General features: G+C 42.7%; 1 protein-coding gene across 1 annotated transcript in view; it reads left to right on the forward strand.

Moving 5' to 3' along the window:
- The window catches only part of PRKG2 (protein kinase cGMP-dependent 2), a gene marked incomplete at its 5' end in the record, with an annotated part of 139,833 nt that overhangs the window by 81,467 nt on the left and 38,751 nt on the right, over positions 1-19,615 (forward strand). Inside the window, 6 exons of the mRNA XM_082269973.1 lie at positions 159-230; positions 1,676-1,774; positions 6,651-6,801; positions 8,126-8,262; positions 10,419-10,508; positions 11,437-11,578. Of these exons, the coding sequence (XP_082126099.1) occupies positions 159-230; positions 1,676-1,774; positions 6,651-6,801; positions 8,126-8,262; positions 10,419-10,508; positions 11,437-11,578 (691 nt within the window). The remainder of the gene's footprint in view (positions 1-158; positions 231-1,675; positions 1,775-6,650; positions 6,802-8,125; positions 8,263-10,418; positions 10,509-11,436; positions 11,579-19,615) is intronic.

The raw sequence follows: 19,615 nt of genomic DNA on the forward strand, positions 1-19,615 counted from the left end.
ATTTAAAGTGGTCACAGCTTCTCTTTATTCACAAGGCTAAGTGAACCAGAACTTTGTTAAGTAAATATTCTACACTTTGTTAGCAAATCAAACCCTTTGTACATGTTTAAAAAAAAAAAAAAAATCCAAGCAATCTGTTTCCTTTTTTTTTTTTGAAGTGATGATGTCAGATCGGCTAACATTGTTGCAGATGATGATGATGGAGTTGAGTGTTTAGTCATGGATCGAGAGTAAGTAATAATATTTCTTCTGGGATAATTTCTGCCCACAAACAGCTATAACAGATGTATAGTTTGGTTCATTTATGCCGGATCATATCATATAAGAGAGATTATAATTAGACAGTCTATTATATGAAATAAAAGAAAATCTTACATGCCAGGACAGGTGGCAGAACAAGCTCCTAAACTGTAGAACATTGTTTTTCAAAAACATCTTTTAAATATTTAGAAAAATAAATATACCAAGTAGTATGTTAATGTGTTCAAATAATTGTCACAGCTCTGAAATTGTAATTTGCCAATGTTAATTTATTTATATCTTCATGTTTTCTTTTTTTTTGTAATTAAAATCACCTTTTAAAAGTCCGATTTTGGTATCATCTCAGTCAAACTGTTATTTATTTTTTTTAATTATCCTCTGTACTGCCTTTTCATTAAATCCTTAACTGGGATGAGCTTAGTCTGTCTGGCTTTGTTGGCTTGTGCCTAGCTAGAAATGCTCAAGACAATGAAGAATAGCAGGATAACAACAAAAATTAGGGAGATGTAGAGTGTAATGCTGGTTTTTGGACAAAAACAAGGATATGTGGGAATGTGCAGAATTCCTGAGGGGCTGGCCATGTTTCGGACCTCCTAAACCACTGTTTCTGTCGTACTGTACCTAACGTAATTCTTAAATCTACACCCCAGCTTCTTTTAGGTGTTAAAAAAAAAAAAAAGAACTTAAGTTTTATTTAACTTCAAAGCAAACATGTGCTTTGTTCATGCAGAAAAAAAAGTCCTAGCAGCATATATTCACCTTTCTTCTCTTCTTTGTCACTCCATTCAGCTGCTGGGAGCAAAGCTATTACCTGGTATGTCTGGATATGGAGAAAATAGGAATTACTCCATGTTACAGTGCTGGTGTTCGGTGATTGGTCAAGTACTGTCACATGAGAGCAGGGAGAGGTTCAGAATATTTTTGCTCCATGAGGGTGGGGTAGCAAGGGGAAAGTAGATATGTGCAGCTGTTACTTTGTCCTGCATGGGCAAAGTACAGGTTCATTATGCAGGGCATAGCCACAGGTTCACTTAACTACCACTGTCCCCTGCTTTGCATGCTCACCTTTACTATTCTTTCCTACCATTTTGCTCTGAAAAAAAAAAAAACTGATACTTCTAGGTATGGGGAGCAGGTGACCTGTCCCTGTACTTTTGGGTATGGGGGAGCAGGTGACCTGTCCCTGCACTTTTAGGTATGGGGAGCAGGTGATTTGATAACTTGGATCTTTCGCTTTGTATAGTACAAGCAAGGTGAGTATGTACAGCTGGGGAGTTCAGAAGGTAAGTGAACCTATTGCTTTATCATGAATGAGCAAGGCACGGGTTCATTTTAAGATTTTATAGTACTAATTCAACAATTATAATGTAAAATTATGCTTGTTTTGTAATATTATAACACTACCTTACTTTAGGACATTCAATCAGATAGTCGGAACATATGCTGAACTGCAAAAGTACCTTGAGGGCTATGTGGCCAACCTGACTCTTGATGATGAAAGAAGACATGCCAAGTAAGCCTTTAACAATATTTTCTTCACATGCATGACAGACACAAAAAATCTCATGCAAAATGTGTCATTTTGGTTGTTTTGTAAGAAACACTAATTTACATTGGCAACTTTTTGGATAAATAGATTTTATGTAACTTTAGTGTGAGAAGTGTGATTTATTAGCTTGATAAGCTTATTGGAAAATGTACCTTTCAATATACCGTTCCTTGTATCTTTTTGCTTCATTTGCCAATGGATACTTTTAATTACTTTACATTTTTCGAAAAAGCACTCTAAATATCAGTGATGATGTAAAATGTACAGTAAGAAATAGCACATTTATGCAACTGTTAGCATTTAACTCTTGAAAACAGTCAACAGCTTGTGTATGAAAACCTTTCACTATATGGCTAAAAGTTAAATTCCCCACCTGTTTCGAACACCGATATATAACAGCCTTCATTTTTCTGGGAAGGCTTTTCCGATATTTTGGAGTGTTTCTTTGGGAATTTGTGCCCATCCAGCCAGAAGAGCATTTGGGAGTAGGGATGAGCTTAGAGTTTGAGTCAAAACAAATGGGGCACTCGGCGGGAAGTTCGCCCGCCGATGAGTGCCTCATAATGCACTGCGCTGGTGCAGTGAATAAATTACTGATTGTCTGATGATTGGCCAAAGCATGCACATGACCTGTATGCTTTGGCCAATCACAGCACAATGTCTATGATGTCCATGCAGGGTGCCTTTAGCCAATCATGTTTCAGGGGCTAAGTCCATGCCCCACACTACATAAAGCTGCTGCTTATACAGCAGCGTGTATAGTGTGTTAGGTGAGATTAGGCAGGTAGTTAGTGGATTGTGCATTATATCTAGGAGTAGATCAGGCAGTGTAATATATATATATATATATATATATATATATATATATATATTAGTGATTGACCGATATCGTTTTTTTTACCGCCGATACTGAAACCGATATTTTGGTCATCGGATATCGGTATCAGCCAAACACCTCCTCTGCACTTAAAGCATTCAAAACGCCAAGTTTGGCTGTTTGTAATGCTGTAAGTTTTTGAATTTGGCCCTGCCAGTACCCGGAAGTGATGTCATGTCATATGGAGACTCAGTCAGACGGCGGCGGTGTGGCGGTGAAGGGAGGATGCCTGGGTCTCCCGGTGGGACAGGAGACCCGGGCGAGCCGCGGAAGGCGGCGGGAGGGGGGGACGTGGAATGACAGCCAAGAGGCTTCTCAGCCGCATTGGTTGTCATTACAAGACAGCTGACTGTCGGCTCTGGACACCGGTACCGGGGTGATGCCTCTAGCTGCAGGCATCACCCCGATACATGCACTTTCCTGAAATATTTGCAATATCGGTAAATCAAAAGGCCGATTTCCGATATATCGGGCAAAGTGCATATCCGCCCTCAATATATCAGCTTTGCCGATAATCGGTCGATCCCAAATATATATATATATATATATATATATATATATATATATATACAGTATCTCACAAAAGTGAGTACACACCTCACATTTTTGTAAGTATTTTATTATATCTTTTCATGTGACAACACTGAAGAAATGACACTTTGCTACAATGTAAAGTAGTGAGTGTACAGCTTGTATAACAGTGTAAATTTGCTGTCCCCTTAAAATAACTCAACACACAGCCATTAATGTCTAAACCGCTGGCAACAAAAGTGAATACACCCCTAATTGAAAATGTTAAAATTGGGTCCAATTAGCCATTTTCCCTCCCCAGTGTCATGTGATTCGTTAGTGTTACAAAGTCTCAGGTGTGAATGGGGAGCAGGTGTATTAAATTTGGTGTTATCACTTTCACTCTCTCATACTGGTCACTGGAAGATCAACATGGCACCTCATGGCAAAGAACTCTCTGAGGATCTGAAAAAAGAATTGTTGCTCTACATAAAGATGGCCTAGGCTATAAGAAGATTGCCAAGACCCTGAAACTGAGCTGCAGCATGGTGGCCAAGACCATACAGTGGTTTAAAAGGACAGGTTCCACTCAGAACAGGACTCACCATGGTTGACCAAAGAGGTTGAGTGCACATGCTCAGCGTCCTAGCAAAAGGTTGTTTTTTGGGAAATAGACGTATGAGTGCTGCCAGCATTGCTGAAGAGGTTGAAGGGGTGGGGGTCAGCCTGTCAGTGCTCAGACCATACGCCACATACTGCATCAAATTTGTCTGCATGGCTGTCATCCCAGAAGGAAGCCTATTCTAAAGACGATGCACAAGAAAGCCCGCAAAAAGTTTGCTGAAGACAAGCAGACTAAGGACATGGATTACTGGAACCATGTCCTGTGGTCTGATGAGACCAAGATAAACTTATTTGGTTCAGATGGTGTCAAGTGTGTGTGGCGGCAACCAGGTAAGAAGTACAAAGACAAGTGTGTCTTGCCTACCGTCAAGTATGGTGGTGGGAGTGTCATGGTCTGGGGCTGCATGAGTGCAGCCGGCACTGGGGAGCTGCAGTTCACTGAGGGAACCATGAATGCCAACATGTACTGTGACATACTGAAGCAGAGCATGATCCCCTCCCTTCGGAGACTGGGCTGCAGGACAGTATTCCAACATGATAACAACCCCAAACACACCTCCAAGATGACCACTGCCTTGCTAAAGAAGCTGAGGGTAAAGGTGATGGACTGGCCAAGCATGTCTCCAGACATAAACCTTATTGAGCATCTGTGGGTTATTCTCAAACGGAAGGTGGAGGAGCACAAGGTCTCGAACATCCACCAGCTTTGTGATGTCATCATGGAGGAGTGGAATAGGACTTCAGGGGCAACCTGTTATGCTCTGGGGAACTCCATGCCCAAGACGGTCAAGGTAGTGCTGGAAAATAATGGTGGCCACACAAAATATTGACATTTTGGGCCCAGTTTTGACATTTTGACTTAAGGGTGCACTAACTTTTGTTGCAAGCAGTTTAGACATTATTGGCTGTGTGTTGAGTTATTTTGAGGGGACAGCAAATGTACACTGTTATACAAGCTGTACACTCACCACTTTACATTGTAGCAAAGTGTAGTTTCTTCAGTGTTGTCACATGAAAAGGTATAATAAAATATTTACAAAAATGTGAGGGGTGTACTCACTTTTGTGAGATACTGTATTTATGTATCATTTATTGCAGGATATATATCAAGCAGTGCAGTGTAGTGTAGGGCTGATTCTTATGACATTTAAACTTGCTCGTGGCTGTAATGTATTGTCGGCTCCCAGCAATACAGATAAAAAAACATTTTAAAAAAAGGGCGCCAAAATGGGTCCCCCCCAAAAAAAGTGTACAAAAAATAAAGACAAAAGCCAGTTTTTGACAAGTCCTTTATTAAAAAAAATGTGTCCCCTCTATGTAAATCCATTGTCAATCACGTCACCCACCCCCGCACCCGAAAAATGGAAAAAAAAAAACTTTCCCACCTCTTCAGACACCTTTCGGCATAATGAGCTGCTGGAGCTGTGACAGCTCTTTTATAGGAAAGGGACGGGGACCACATGGCCCCTTCTCTGCCCCTTCTGACCCACCGCCCCTTCTGACGTGACGTCATTAATTTATTCACTGCACCTGAGCAGTGCATTATGGGGCGCTTGTGACGTCAGATTCCTATAAAAGAGCTGGCAAACTCAAACAGCTCATAACATGGGAGGCGTCTGAAGAGGCAAGAGCTTCTTCTTTTTTTTTCTATTTTTCGGGTGCGGCGGCGGGTGACGTGATTGACGATGGATTTACATCAGAGGACACTATTTTTCTATTTTTAATTTTTTTAAAAAGAACTGGCTTTTGTCATTTTTTTCGTACAGTTTTTTGGTGAATAGTTAGGGGTACAATGTACCCGATATCCATTCACATAGGGGGAGCCAGGATTTGGGGGCCCCCTTGTTAAAGGGGGATTCCAGATTCCGATAAGCCCCCCACCCCGCAGACCCCCACAACCACAGCCCAGGGTTGTGGGGAAGAGACCTTTGTCCCCATCAACATGGCACCCCAAAGCACCCCCCATGTTGAGGGCAAGTGACCTGGTATGGTTCAGGAGGGGGGGCGCTCGCTCGCTCCCCCCCCTTATTCTATCTAGCCAGGCTGCTTGCTCAGATAAGGGTCTGGTATGGATTTTGGGTGGACCCCACGCCAAAATTGAATTGCTAAAGTCGAATCTAAATACCTTCTCCACCACAGCTGTGATGTTATACTATGTCTTGTTCACTCGTTGTGTATGACCCACTGTATTCCTACGATGTTTTGTCACTCCATCTTGTTTTCTCCAAAGAGCACTTATGTTCCTTGTATTTGAGTTTATTTTTCTCAATAAAGACTTTGTTTGATTGAAAAAAAAAATGTACACACACTTAGTCCCCGTTCACACTAAGGCGACCTGTGAGGCGACCTGGTCACCTCACAGGTCGCCGTAGGTGGCCTCCCATAGGGAAGCTGCGGACCCGTTCTAATAGGAGCGACACAAGTCGCTCCGACTTAGAAAAAGGGTCCGGAGCTTCTTTGGGGCGACCAGTAGGTGACCGCCATAGACTTCAATGTTATGAAGTCCGTGGCGGCCGCTCCGAGGTCGCGGCGCGCTGCTCGCACCGCGACCTCGGAGGTCGCGGTGCGAAGTAGCGTCGCCCCTATGTGAACGGGGCCTTAAAACAACAGCTAAGGATGTTATTATTTAGACATACGCATGTTCAAATATTTTACAAGGGGTGACATTATTCCAAGGAGTAAAGTAATTGCCTGAAGCATATGTTCGAGTGATGACCCCCCTACACATGTGCCCTAAAACAGGAAGGCTGAAAAAGAAGATGTTAATGTTAATACTCTGTAAAATTGTTATTTTATCTTATGTACAAAACCTTTTCTTTATTTCTTTAGGAAGTCCACAGAAGGACAACTTGACACAGTATTGTCACTGGAAACAATACAGATGAAAGAAAGAGTTTTTAGACTTTCCTCTTCATCACCATTTAATGACCTAGAGATTATCACCACACTCGGTGTTGGCGGGTTCGGACGAGTGGAACTTGTAAGGGATTTTGTTCTTAATAATGTTATAATATTAGTAATACAACACAACACATATGAAACATAAAACATAGATATACAGAGATGTGCCCTGTTCTTCTACCACTGCATTTAACATTTGTATCCAGGTTTCTTCAGAAAAATGTCCTTTACCTTGCCTCAGTTACACGTATATTTACCTGTAGTGACCTCCCAAACCTTCCTGTTTGTACATGTGTTTGTATGTGTATGTGTACACATTTGTCTGTCTGTGTCTTTATGTGTGCATATATATTGTACATATGTCTGTATTTGTGTGTGCGTGTGTCTGTGCATGTGTCTGTTTGTGTGTGTGTGTGTGTCTGTGCATGTGTCTGTTTGTGTGTGTGTGTGTGTGTATATGTATGTATGTCACTTTTAATCCTGACCCCCCCCCCCCCTCCCTGTACCATCAGAACTGCTTTTGTAGGGCTTGTTTGTGATAGCAGCAAGGACTGCTTCTCCTCTAAAAAACAATCCATGCTCGGATCGCTTTTCAGAGGCATTTAACGGGTGGTAAAGAGGCAATATGTTGCCTCCTCACCACCTGTTTTAAGCCCGTAAATGCAGCATTAACACGCCGCAACCGTGCAATGCACACAGTTGCGGGGTAGTTGAATTGCAGTCCCATTCACCCTGGGTATACCTCCATCTCAAGCCAGAGCATGTGTACGCCCCCAGCTGCTACCACTGCAGCTAAAGGGGGAGAAGTTGTGAGTGGTAAAAACAGCTCAACCATGTGGTTTTACCGCCTCTCCAACCTGACATGTGAACAAGCCCTTGGTTCACATCTGTGTGGCAGCGTGCTGTGTGTAGGGCAACCTATACATTTCAAAGGGTTTACCTATCCACAGAAATGCAGGGAAAGAAGTCCCCGACCCTTTTTTTAAAATTGAGACGCAACAAAAGCACCCTATATTTGCCAATGTGTGGGGTACCATTAAGAATTACTGGCACCCCTAAAGAGAAGAGCATTTGTCTGTGTGTCAGGAATGAGCGCAATTTTGTGCATGTTCCGCAACACACAGTAACGTTAACCAAGCCTTGGACAGGGATGCCTCAAGATTGAAAGTACTTTTCAAGGGCACCCTGATTGGAGAAAGGTTGAGAAACACTGGTTTAGAAAGTATTGAAGCCAGGGGATAAACATGACCACCAGGTAACTAGCATTTTCAGAGGAGGAAAATATGCAATAAGCAAGTTTGCTTACTGAAAGTTTTTAACTTTTGAATTTTCCACTATAGTGACTAGGATAAGTGATGGATTGTAACATAATAATAACTACTTGTTTATTCTTGCATTTGTAGGTAAAAGTGAAAAATGAAAACTTAGCATTTGCTATGAAATGCATTAAGAAGAAGCATATTGTGGATAACAGACAACAAGAACACATCCACTCTGAAAAGAAAATACTAGAAGAAGCTAATTCTCCATTTATAGTAAAGTATGTGTTTGTGTAATCATTGATTATTGCATGCTTCTTAAATGAATATTATAGTTAAATATGTTTTTATAAAGAGACTATACTGTATTTTTATTCATTTCATGCATAGCTGCCAACATCATATCAAATAAGTAATTATTCAAAAAAAGGCAAACTTGAAATAAAATCAGGGCTTGTACAGAATACCTTCAGATGCATTCAGAATGTATTTTGAGCTACACGTATGGAGGAAAAGCCATTCTGATTAAAAAAAAGTCTCTTTCACAAGCCCTTAAAAAGTTTTGAAGTTCAGAATTTATGATATATAGTACATGCACATCGCTTATGAGAAGAGAGCATCTTAAAAATCAACCTAAAACCCAACCCCTGCTAACATTTTCTTTTTTTTATTATTTTAATAGAGTGAACCAGAGTCAAAAAACTCTGCCAAGTTTTTACAGCTGCCTGTTTCCTAATTGGGGAAAACTTCACTCAATTCCTGCCCACCAGAAATGAGTGCGTTCTGGTGTTACTGAGAGAGGAAGACACATTGGGAGTTTATTTACTAAAGCTGGGGAATGCAAAATCAGGCTCACTTTTGCCTAGAAACCAATGAGCTTCTAAGCTCTGCTTGTTCAATTAGACTTTGGCAATAAAACCTGATACTTTTTCTATTTCCACTAACATACAATTTTTCAGGACAAGCTTTCGAGGTATGTCCCCTTCATCAAGGTCCAAACAGTACTGATTCACAAAAGATTTAGCAGAATGGTAAAAAAAACACAATCTCTAAGCCAGGCATGTCCAACATGCGGCCCGAGGGCCACATGCGGCCCGGAACCCCAGGCAATGCGGCCCACTGCCCCTGACAATAATTTTTTTTGCTGGGGAGGAAGGAAGTCGGGTCTGGGGCATGGCCACAGCGGCTTCCAACTAACAGTAGGCTTCGGAGGGGAGGGGAGGCGAGCATGTGCAGTGTTTCTGACTCCTACCACCGTGACCACTTCTTCAAATCACTGAAGTGGTCATGGTGGTTAGAGTGTTCCTTAAATATCTCTCAGAAGAAGTAAATCTCTGTATGTATACTGATTCCATTTCATTTGATCATCCTCCTCTAGTTGTGTTAAATAAGTGCGGGGGGTGTGGCGGCGCGGGAAGGGCACGGCAGCATTTTATTATTTATATACCTTAACTATAGTATATATTTTATATGCGGCCCGAGAAAATTTCTCTACACTCAATGTGGCCCAGAGAAGCCAAAAGGTTGGACACCCATGCTCTAAGCCAAAGGAAAAAAAAGAGAAAACCAAACAAACATAAACAAATGTAACTGCCAATGGTAATAAAACTTGCATAGTTAGTGAGATAAGACAGAGAGAGAGAGAGCTATAGACGGGGGGGGGGGGGGGGGGGGTGATAGTCACAGAGGGGGTCATAGAACTGTAGAATAATGAGTAAGGAAACCCATATCTAAATTTAGGCTGTTATTTTTTCTGTCAAAAAGAAGTATCATTCTTAATTCTTAATTAAGTTTTTCTTTCCTTGATAGTTCTGAAATTCCCTTTAAGAACTAAAGCATTGAGGTCTTCTATAGTGTGGTCCGGTTGTGAGAAATTATGTCCCACATGTACTCAATTGTCTCTGTCACAAGTGCACTAATATGGCTACAATCACCTCAAGCAATAAAACCTGGAAGCTGATGGGTTTCTATGCAGAATTGAGCCTGACTTTGCCCTCTCCAGATTTAGTAACTAGACCCCAGAGAGCAATAAAGGCGGGTTAACTAACCCCTATAAATGCACTTTTGTTACTGTCTCTGCTCATATCAGATAGAGACCCAGTCACCTCCTGCCCTTTTGACATTATTTTGCTGGGATAGGAAATAAGGGTACATTTACACATGATCAGATGATGGAACTCAACAAAGCTTTGCCTCATTCACCAAGGTGAGGAAAAATTCCATTGCAAAATTAAAATTACCATACAAAATGAAAAATCTTTTTTGCCTTTAGTAAATCAACCCGAGAGTGTCACTTTTATCAATACTTTCAATTGAAGTTGGATATCAGCTAAGGAAGTGACAATTGACCTATACTTTGTTTTTGCATGTTAGTTTGCATGATGCTAAACAATATTCTTTAAGTACAAGCTAATAATAAGCCAATGTATACTTTCAGATTATACCGAACCTTTAAAGATTTAAAATACGTATATCTCCTGCTGGAAGCTTGTCTGGGGGGAGAACTTTGGAGCCTCTTAAGAGATAGGTAAATACTTAGGTATTATTTAGGATTTTTGCACTGTTTTAAATCTTGTATCTATGTTACTTAGTCCATTTTTTCTCCATTTATATGTATGTGCAATGCAGACAAAAAAAAGGTTTAAACATGGAAGAAATCTGCAGTGTTTTAGTGAAGAAACAATTAAATGTAAACTAAAAAATTATAGATTAAATCAAGTCGGAATTTCTTTTCTATAATTATTCCTGGTTTTAAAGAACCCACACATTGATTTTTATAAAGACAGGTAATACTCTACAAAGCATAACAAAAAGAAATAGTAAAGACACTCATTTCACAAACATTCTCCTTTCTGGTGTAAAAGACACACTTATGAGGCCTTAAGTGACTTTTACAAGAAGTCTCAAAACTTAGTCAATTTTTTTCTCCATTTATATGTATGTGCAATGCAGACAAAAAAGGTTTAAACATGGAATAAAACTGCAGGGTTTTAGTGAAGAAACAATTAAATGTAAACTAAAAAAATAATAGATTAAATCAAATCTGAATTTCTTTTCTGTTTTTTTTTTCCCCTGGTTTTAAAGAACCTGTGCATTTATTTTTCTAAAGACAGGTAATACTCTACAAAAGTACAACAAAAATAAATAGTAAGACACTCATTTCACAAACATTCTCCTTTCTGGTGTCAAAAAACACTTATGAGGCCTTAAGTGACTTTTACAAGAAGTCTCAAAGCACTTGGAAAAGATCAAAGAGTTCTTTTAAAATTTAATTTCATTTAATTTGAGGATTAAATTAATCATTTCTTGGATCTGGCTGAAAATTACATTTGGCATAATCACTGTGTGGGCACTAGAAACTGAAATGTTTAAGCACTTCATTTGACACATGTGTAATGTCAAAATGATGATTAAAACTGAAAACACTTGAAAATAAATGTTGACTTTGTTCCCAGAGGCAGCTTCGATGAGATGGCTGCTAAGTTTTGCATTGGATGCGTGACTGAGGCTTTTGAGTATCTGCATCGCATAGGTGTCATGTACCGGGATTTAAAGCCAGAAAATCTACTTCTAGACTCAGAAGGCTATGTAAAACTGGTAAGTTTACATGGGTATTATAGTAGGCAGGCTACTTAATTAATAAATTAACCACACTAATACTTAGTTGGATAAATCATGGCCGCGGCTTTATTATTGGTTTTAACCAAAATTACAATTAAATCATTTAAACATGCTACTGAATACTTTATTCATTTCACCTCAAAATACTGAATACTTCAAACATGGCCCAGCCTCTATGGCTCGATTCTAAAATCCTTTACTTCGAACAAAGGTTATTAATTAACCCCGCCTTTTCTTTTTTCTTATGGAAAGGGGGGTCCCACCACATAACAAGCTGCGTGAGGGATGGGGGGGGGGCAGGTAGCTGACTAGGAAATTCTTTCTTCTGACTGGCCCACACCTGATCCCAGAATCCCTTTAAATAGCCAATCCCAATAGACCAATCTTGGGTCACCTTTCCCAGATTCTGGAATATTCCTAGAGTCACCTGACTCCGCTGACCTATCAGGGAACAAGTACCTCATAAACCTTTAGGGAAACATGAAACTGCTGCCTCCCCAATCCCATGAGGAAAAGGGGGGGGGCCTTGAAACCGATCCCCCCCCTTTTTTCTTATATTCTGCAAATTTTATTGTGCTTTCAATGAAGATTAGTTTCAATAGATTTGTATTATTTTATAAAATATAAAAAGTATGTTACAGTCTGTTATGTATCCAAACATTTAGTAAGAGATCATTCAATTGGTTACAGTGACATAGCAGAAGTCCTGTTCAATCATGAGCCATATTTAAATAGTAGGATCGGACAAACGGAAACAGTATTTTCTCCTCACCCAGACACCCCTCATGGGAGCAAAATGTGTCACAGGGCGGAAGGCCACACCATCGTTTGAACTTTTCATTTCTATATAACTTTGTAAACTTGAGTTTGATTATAACTAGGGTTGAGCGGACACCTAGATGTCCGTGTTCGACGGGTTCCGTGTCCCGGACTTTTACCGAACTTTTCCCGGACACCGAACCCCATTGAAGTCAATGGGGACCCGAACTTTAAGGCACTAAAATGGCTCTAAAACACCAATGGAAAGGGCTAGAGTGCTGCAAATGGCAGCAAAACGTAGTTAAGAGCATGGCAAGTGCTCTGCAAACAAATGTGGATAGGGAAATAACTTAAAACAACAAAAAAAAACAGAAAAATAAAACAATGTTCTTCATCTCTGAAGGACGAGGCCCATATGGAGTAGGAGGGAGGTTGAGGTGGTGGTGGATGTGGCGGTGTCATAGGCGTGCGCACAGGGTGTGCCTGGTGTACCTGGGCACACCCTAATCACCTAGGGCACATAGCATTATCGCTCTGTTTTCCAGTGAGGAGATGGGAAAGATCTCCCTCACACCTGCTCTGCTCTATTTCTCTTTGCCAGCAGGGAGAGTAATGTATCGGGGCCATGTACATGTAGGCAAACACATGCATGTGTATTTCAACTTTGGGGTGCACACCCTAATGCAATAGGCTGCGCACACCTATGGGCGGTGTAGGTGGAAGCGGCGGTGGAGGAGGACCAGGGCCGGATTAAGAGCATCATGGTCTTGGTGCTGAGGATTTTGAAGGGCCTTAAGGGCCGTGCCTTGGCATGCACCCAGAGGAGGAAGGGTGCAGCCATGCATGCCTAATTCAACATGGGATGCTGTCTCTGAAGCCCATAAACACATCCATGCATCGGCAACTTTCCCTCCTTGTCCGGCCTTCGCGCTATGTGGGGAGGTTCTGAGGGTGCTGCCTGGGGAAGCGAGCATAGAAGCCAGACTTCTGTGTTTACAAGTGACAGAAGAGCGGTCACAGTGAATATGGCCAACCCGGGGCCTATATAAAAGGTAGGGGCCTGCATGGAGCTGCAGCTCCAGTAGCCCCTACGTTAATCTGGCCCTGAGGAGGAGGACGAGGTAGCCAACACTGCTTCTTTTCACAAATTTTAAATGAGGGTACACCCCAAAAGAGTGAGAAAGAGCAAAAATGGAACAATGGCTGGGTAAGGTCGGTATCCATTGCTATTCTGCACAAGGTACGGAAAAGTCCCGTGGGATCCATGCCTGGTTCATTTTAATGAACGTGAGCTTGTCCACATTGTCTCTGGACAGGCGGCTGCGCTTGTCTGTTATAACACCCCCAGCCGTGCTAAATACCCGTTCAGATAATACACTGGCTGCAGGGCACGCCAGCACCTCCAAGGCGTAAAGGGCAAGCTCAGGCCATGTGCCCAATTTGGAGACCCAGAAGTTGAAGGGGGCAGACCCGTCATTCACTACATGTAGGCGTGTGCACACATACTGCTCCACCATGTTGGTAAAATGCTGCCTCCTGCTAAGACGTTCCATCTGAGCTGCTGGTGCTGCTGTTTGTTGTGGCGTGCTGACAAAGCTTTTCCACATTTCGGCCATGCTAACCCTGCCTTCTGAGGTGCTGGCGGTGCCCTGGTTGAGTTGGCGACCTCCTCCTCCTCCTCCTCTGCCTTGTGCTTCCACTGTGGCCCCGCTGTCAGATGGGAATGCCAGCAGCATCGCGTCTACCAGCGTGCGCTTGTACTCGCGCATCTTGCGATCGCGCTCCAGTGAGTGAATTAAGGACGGTACGTTGTCCTTGTAACGGGGATCCAGCAGCGTCGCCACCCAGTAATCAGCACAAGTTTGAATGTGGGCAACTCGGCGGTCGTTGTGGAGACACTGCAGCATGTAATCGCTCATGTGTGCCAGGCTGCCCAGAGGCGACGAAAGGCTGTCCTCTGTGGGAGGTGTATCGTCCGTGTCCTCTGTATCCCCCCAGCCACGCACCAGTGATGGCCATGAGCTGGCCTGGGTGCCACCCTGCTGTGAACATGGTTCCATCTCCTCCTCCAGCTCCTCCTCCTCCTCATCCTCCTCATCCTCCAGAACTGTGCCCCTGCTGGACAATTGTGTCCCTGGCGTTTGTGTGTGCAGGAACCCACCCTCGGAGCCCCTTGCGAATGACTGCCCTGAAAGCCTTTGAAATGTTACCTCTTCATCCTCCTCCTCCTCCTCCTCATCCTGTGCCACATCCTCTTCCATCATCGCCCGAATAGTTTTTTCAAGGAGGCATAGAAGTGGGATAGTTAAGCTGAGAACGGCGTCATTGCCACTGGCCATGTTGGTGGAGTACTCAAAACAGCGCAACAAGGCACAATATATGCAAATGTCAAATATGCAAAATATGCCGCAATTTAATGTTTTTTACACCAAAAGGGTGTGTATTGAATAGCGGAATAGGATAAAAAACTGTGTATCTCACACGTACAAACACAGACTAGGCCCGATTAAATTTTTTCCTACCCTAAAGGGAGGATGAGGAAGAGGAGTATGGAACAGGCAGCACCCTCAAATCTTCAGAAGTATGAGATGAACCCCAAAAACTTGGAAAGGTGGATCTCACACGTACCGACACAGACTATTCCGCAATTTAATTGAGCCACAAAGGTTTTTATTGAATAGCGGAATAGGAAATATGATCAAAAAAAAGTGTATGTTTTTCACACGTACAGAAGCACACTAGGCCCCAATTACTATTGTTTGTACACCTAAAAGGATGGATGAGGAGGAGGAGGAGGAGGAGTATAGAACAGGCAGCACCCTCAAAGCTTCAGAAGTATGAGATGAACCCCAAAAACTTGGAAAGGTGGATCTCACACGTACCGACACAGACTATTCCGCAATTTAATTGAGCCACAAAGGTTTTTATTGAATAGCGGAATAGGAAATATGATCAAACAAAAGTGTATGTTTTTCACACGTACAGAAGCACACTAGGCCCCAATTACTATTGTTTGTACACCTAAAAGGATGGATGAGGAAGAGGAGGAGGAGGAGTATAGAACAGGCAGCACCCTCAAAGCTTCAGAAGTATGAGATGAACCCCAAAAACTTGGAAAGGTGGATCTCACACGTACCGACACAGACTATTCCGCAATTTAATTGAGCCCCAAAGGTTTTTATTGAATAGCGGAATAGGAAATATGATCAAAAAAAAGTGTATGTTTTTCACACGTACAGAAGCACACTAGGCCCCAATTACTATTGTTTGTACACCTAAAAGGATGGATAAAGAGGAGGAGGAGTATAGAACAGGCAGCACCCTCAAAGCTTCAGAAGTATGAGATGAACCCCAAAAACTTGGAAAGGTGGATCTCACACGTACCGACACAGACTATTCCGCAATTTAATTGAGCCCCAAAGGTTTTTATTGAATAGCGGAATAGGAAATATGATCAAAAAAAAGTGTATGTTTTTCACACGTACAGAAGCACACTAGGCCCCAATTACTATTGTTTGTACACCTAAAAGGATGGATGAGGAGGAGGAGGAGGAGGAGGAGGAGTATAGAACAGGCAGCACCCTCAAAGCTTCAGAAGTATGAGATGAACCCCAAAAACTTGGAAAGGTGGATCTCACACGTACCGACACAGACTATTCCGCAATTTAATTGAGCCCCAAAGGTTTTTATTGAATAGCGGAATAGGAAATATGATCAAAAAAAAGTGTATGTTTTTCACACGTACAGAAGCACACTAGGCCCCAATTACTATTGTTTGTACACCTAAAAGGATGGATGAGGAGGAGGAGGAGGAGGAGTATAGAACAGGCAGCACCCTCAAAGCTTCAGAAGTATGAGATGAACCCCAAAAACTTGGAAAGGTGGATCTCACACGTACCGACACAGACTATTCCGCAATTTAATTGAGCCCCAAAGGTTTTTATTGAATAGCGGAATAGGAAATATGATCAAAAAAAAGTGTATGTTTTTCACACGTACAGAAGCACACTAGGCCCCAATTACTATTGTTTGTACACCTAAAAGGATGGATGAGGAAGAGGAGGAGGAGGAGTATAGAACAGGCAGCACCCTCAAAGCTTCAGAAGTATGAGATGAACCCCAAAAACTTGGAAAGGTGGATCTCACACGTACCGACACAGACTATTCCGCAATTTAATTGAGCCCCAAAGGTTTTTATTGAATAACGGAATAGGAAATATGATCAAAAAAAGTGTATGTTTTTCACACGTACAGAAGCACACTAGGCCCCAATTACTATTGTTTGTACACCTAAAAGGATGGATGAGGAGGAGGAGTATAGAACAGGCAGCACCCTCAAAGCTTCAGAAGTATGAGATTGTGTTCACTGTACCCCACAAAGATTGTGTTCACTGTACCCCACAAAGATTGTGTTCACTGTACCCCACAAAGGTTTTGTTCACTGCACCCCACAAAGATTGTGTTCACTGTACCCCACAAAGGTTTTGTTCACTGCACCCCACAAAGATTGTGTTCACTGTACCCCACAAAGATTGTGTTCACTGCACCCCAAAAGGATTGTCTTCTCTGCACCCCACAAAGATTGTGTTCACTGTACCCCACAAAGGTTTTGTTCACTGCACCCCACAAAGATTGTGTTCACTGCACCCCACAAAGATTGTGTTCACTGTACCCCACAAAGGTTTTGTTCACTGCACCCCACAAAGATTGTGTTCACTGTACCCCACAAAGATTGTGTTCACTGCACTCCAAAAGGATTGTCTTCACTGCACCCCACAAAGATTGTGTTCACTGTACCCCACAAAGTTTTTGTTCACTGCACCCCACAAAGATTGTGTTCACTGTACCCCACAAAGGTTTTGTTCACTGCACCCCACAAAAAATTGTGTTCACTGTACCCCCCAAAGATTTTGTTCACTGCACCCCACAAGGATTGTCTTCACTGCACCCCACAAGGATTGTCTTCACTGCACCCCACAAAGATTGTGTTCACTGTACCCCACAAAGATTTTGTTCACTGCACCCCACAAAGATTGTGTTCACTGTACCCCACAAAGATTTTGTTCACTGCACTCCAAAAGGATTGTCTTCACTGCACCCCACAAAGATTGTGTTCACTGTACCCCACAAAGGTTTTGTTCACTGCACCCCACAAAGATTGTGTTCACTGTACCCCACAAAGGTTTTGTTCACTGCACCCCACAAAGATTGTGTTCACTGTACCCCACAAAGATTGTGTTCACTGTACCCCACAAAGGTTTTGTTCACTGCACCCCACAAAGATTGTGTTCACTGTACCCCACAAAGGTTGTGTTCACTGCACCCCACAAAGGTTTTGTTCACTGCACCCCACAAAGATTGTGTTCACTGCACCCCACAAAGATTGTGTTCACTGTACCCCACAAAGGTTTTGTTCACTGCACCCCACAAAGATTGTGTTCACTGTACCCCACAAAGATTGTGTTCACTGCACTCCAAAAGGATTGTCTTCACTGCACCCCACAAAGATTGTGTTCACTGTACCCCACAAAGGTTTTGTTCACTGCACCCCACAAAGATTGTGTTCACTGTACCCCACAAAGGTTTTGTTCACTGCACCCCACAAAGATTGTGTTCACTGTACCCCCCAAAGATTTTGTTCACTGCACCCCACAAGGATTGTCTTCACTGCACCCCACAAGGATTGTCTTCACTGCACCCCACAAGGATTGTCTTCACTGCACCCCACAAAGATTGTGTTCACTGCACCCCACAAAGGTTTTGTTCACTGCACCCCACAAAGATTGTGTTCACTGCACCGCACAAAGATTGTGTTCACTGTACCCCACAAAGGTTTTGTTCACTGCACCCCACAAAGATTGTGTTCACTGTACCCCACAAAGATTGTGTTCACTGCACTCCAAAAGGATTGTCTTCACTGCACCCCACAAAGATTGTGTTCACTGTACCCCACAAAGGTTTTGTTCACTGCACCCCACAAAGATTGTGTTCACTGTACCCCACAAAGGTTTTGTTCACTGCACCCCACAAAGATTGTGTTCACTGTACCCTCCAAAGATTTTGTTCACTGCACCCCACAAGGATTGTCTTCACTGCACCCCACAAGGATTGTCTTCACTGCACCCCACAAGGATTGTCTTCACTGCACCCCACAAAGATTGTGTTCACTGTACCCCACAAAGATTTTGTTCACTGCACCCCACAAAGATTGTGTTCACTGTACCCCACAAAGGTTTTGTTCACTGCACCCCACAAAGATTGTGTTCACTGTACCCCACAAAGATTGTGTTCACTGTACCCCACAAAGGTTTTGTTCACTGCACCCCACAAAGATTGTGTTCACTGTACCCCACAAAGGTTGTGTTCACTGCACCCCACAAAGGTTTTGTTCACTGCACCCCACAAAGATTGTGTTCACTGCACCCCACAAAGATTGTGTTCACTGTACCCCACAAAGGTTTTGTTCACTGCACCCCACAAAGATTGTGTTCACTGTACCCCACAAAGATTGTGTTCACTGCACTCCAAAAGGATTGTCTTCACTGCACCCCACAAAGATTGTGTTCACTGTACCCCACAAAGGTTTTGTTCACTGCACCCACAAAGATTGTGTTCACTGTACCCCACAAAGGTTTTGTTCACTGCACCCCACAAAGATTGTGTTCACTGTACCCCCCAAAGATTTTGTTCACTGCACCCCACAAGGATTGTCTTCACTGCACCCCACAAGGATTGTCTTCACTGCACCCCACAAAGATTGTGTTCACTGCACCCCACAAAGGTTTTGTTCACTGCACCCCACAAAGATTGTGTTCACTGTACCCCCCCAAAGATTTTGTTCACTGCACCCCACAAGGATTGTCTTCTCTGCACCCCACAAAGATTGTGTTCACTGTACCCCCCAAAGATTTTGTTCACTGCACCCCACAAGGATTGTCTTCACTGCACCCCACAAGGATTGTCTTCACTGCACCCCACAAAGATTGTGTTCACTGTACCCCCACAAAGGTTTTGTTCACTGCACCCCACAAAGATTGTGTTCACTGTACCCCCCAAAGATTTTGTTCACTGCACTCCAAAAGGATTGTGTTCACTGCACCCCAAAAAGATTGTGTTCACTGCAGCCCACACACAGAAAAATGGATGTGGATCACTGACACCTGCCTATCTCCTATCCCACACCACACAGCAATATCGATTGTAGTTTGTAGAACACACTTTCCCTAAAATTCAGCAGACTCTGTCCCTAACAGG

Source organism: Pelophylax lessonae, assembly GCF_965119305.1.
Source record: "Pelophylax lessonae genome assembly, chromosome: 1".
Lineage (NCBI taxonomy): Eukaryota > Metazoa > Chordata > Amphibia > Anura > Ranidae > Pelophylax > Pelophylax lessonae.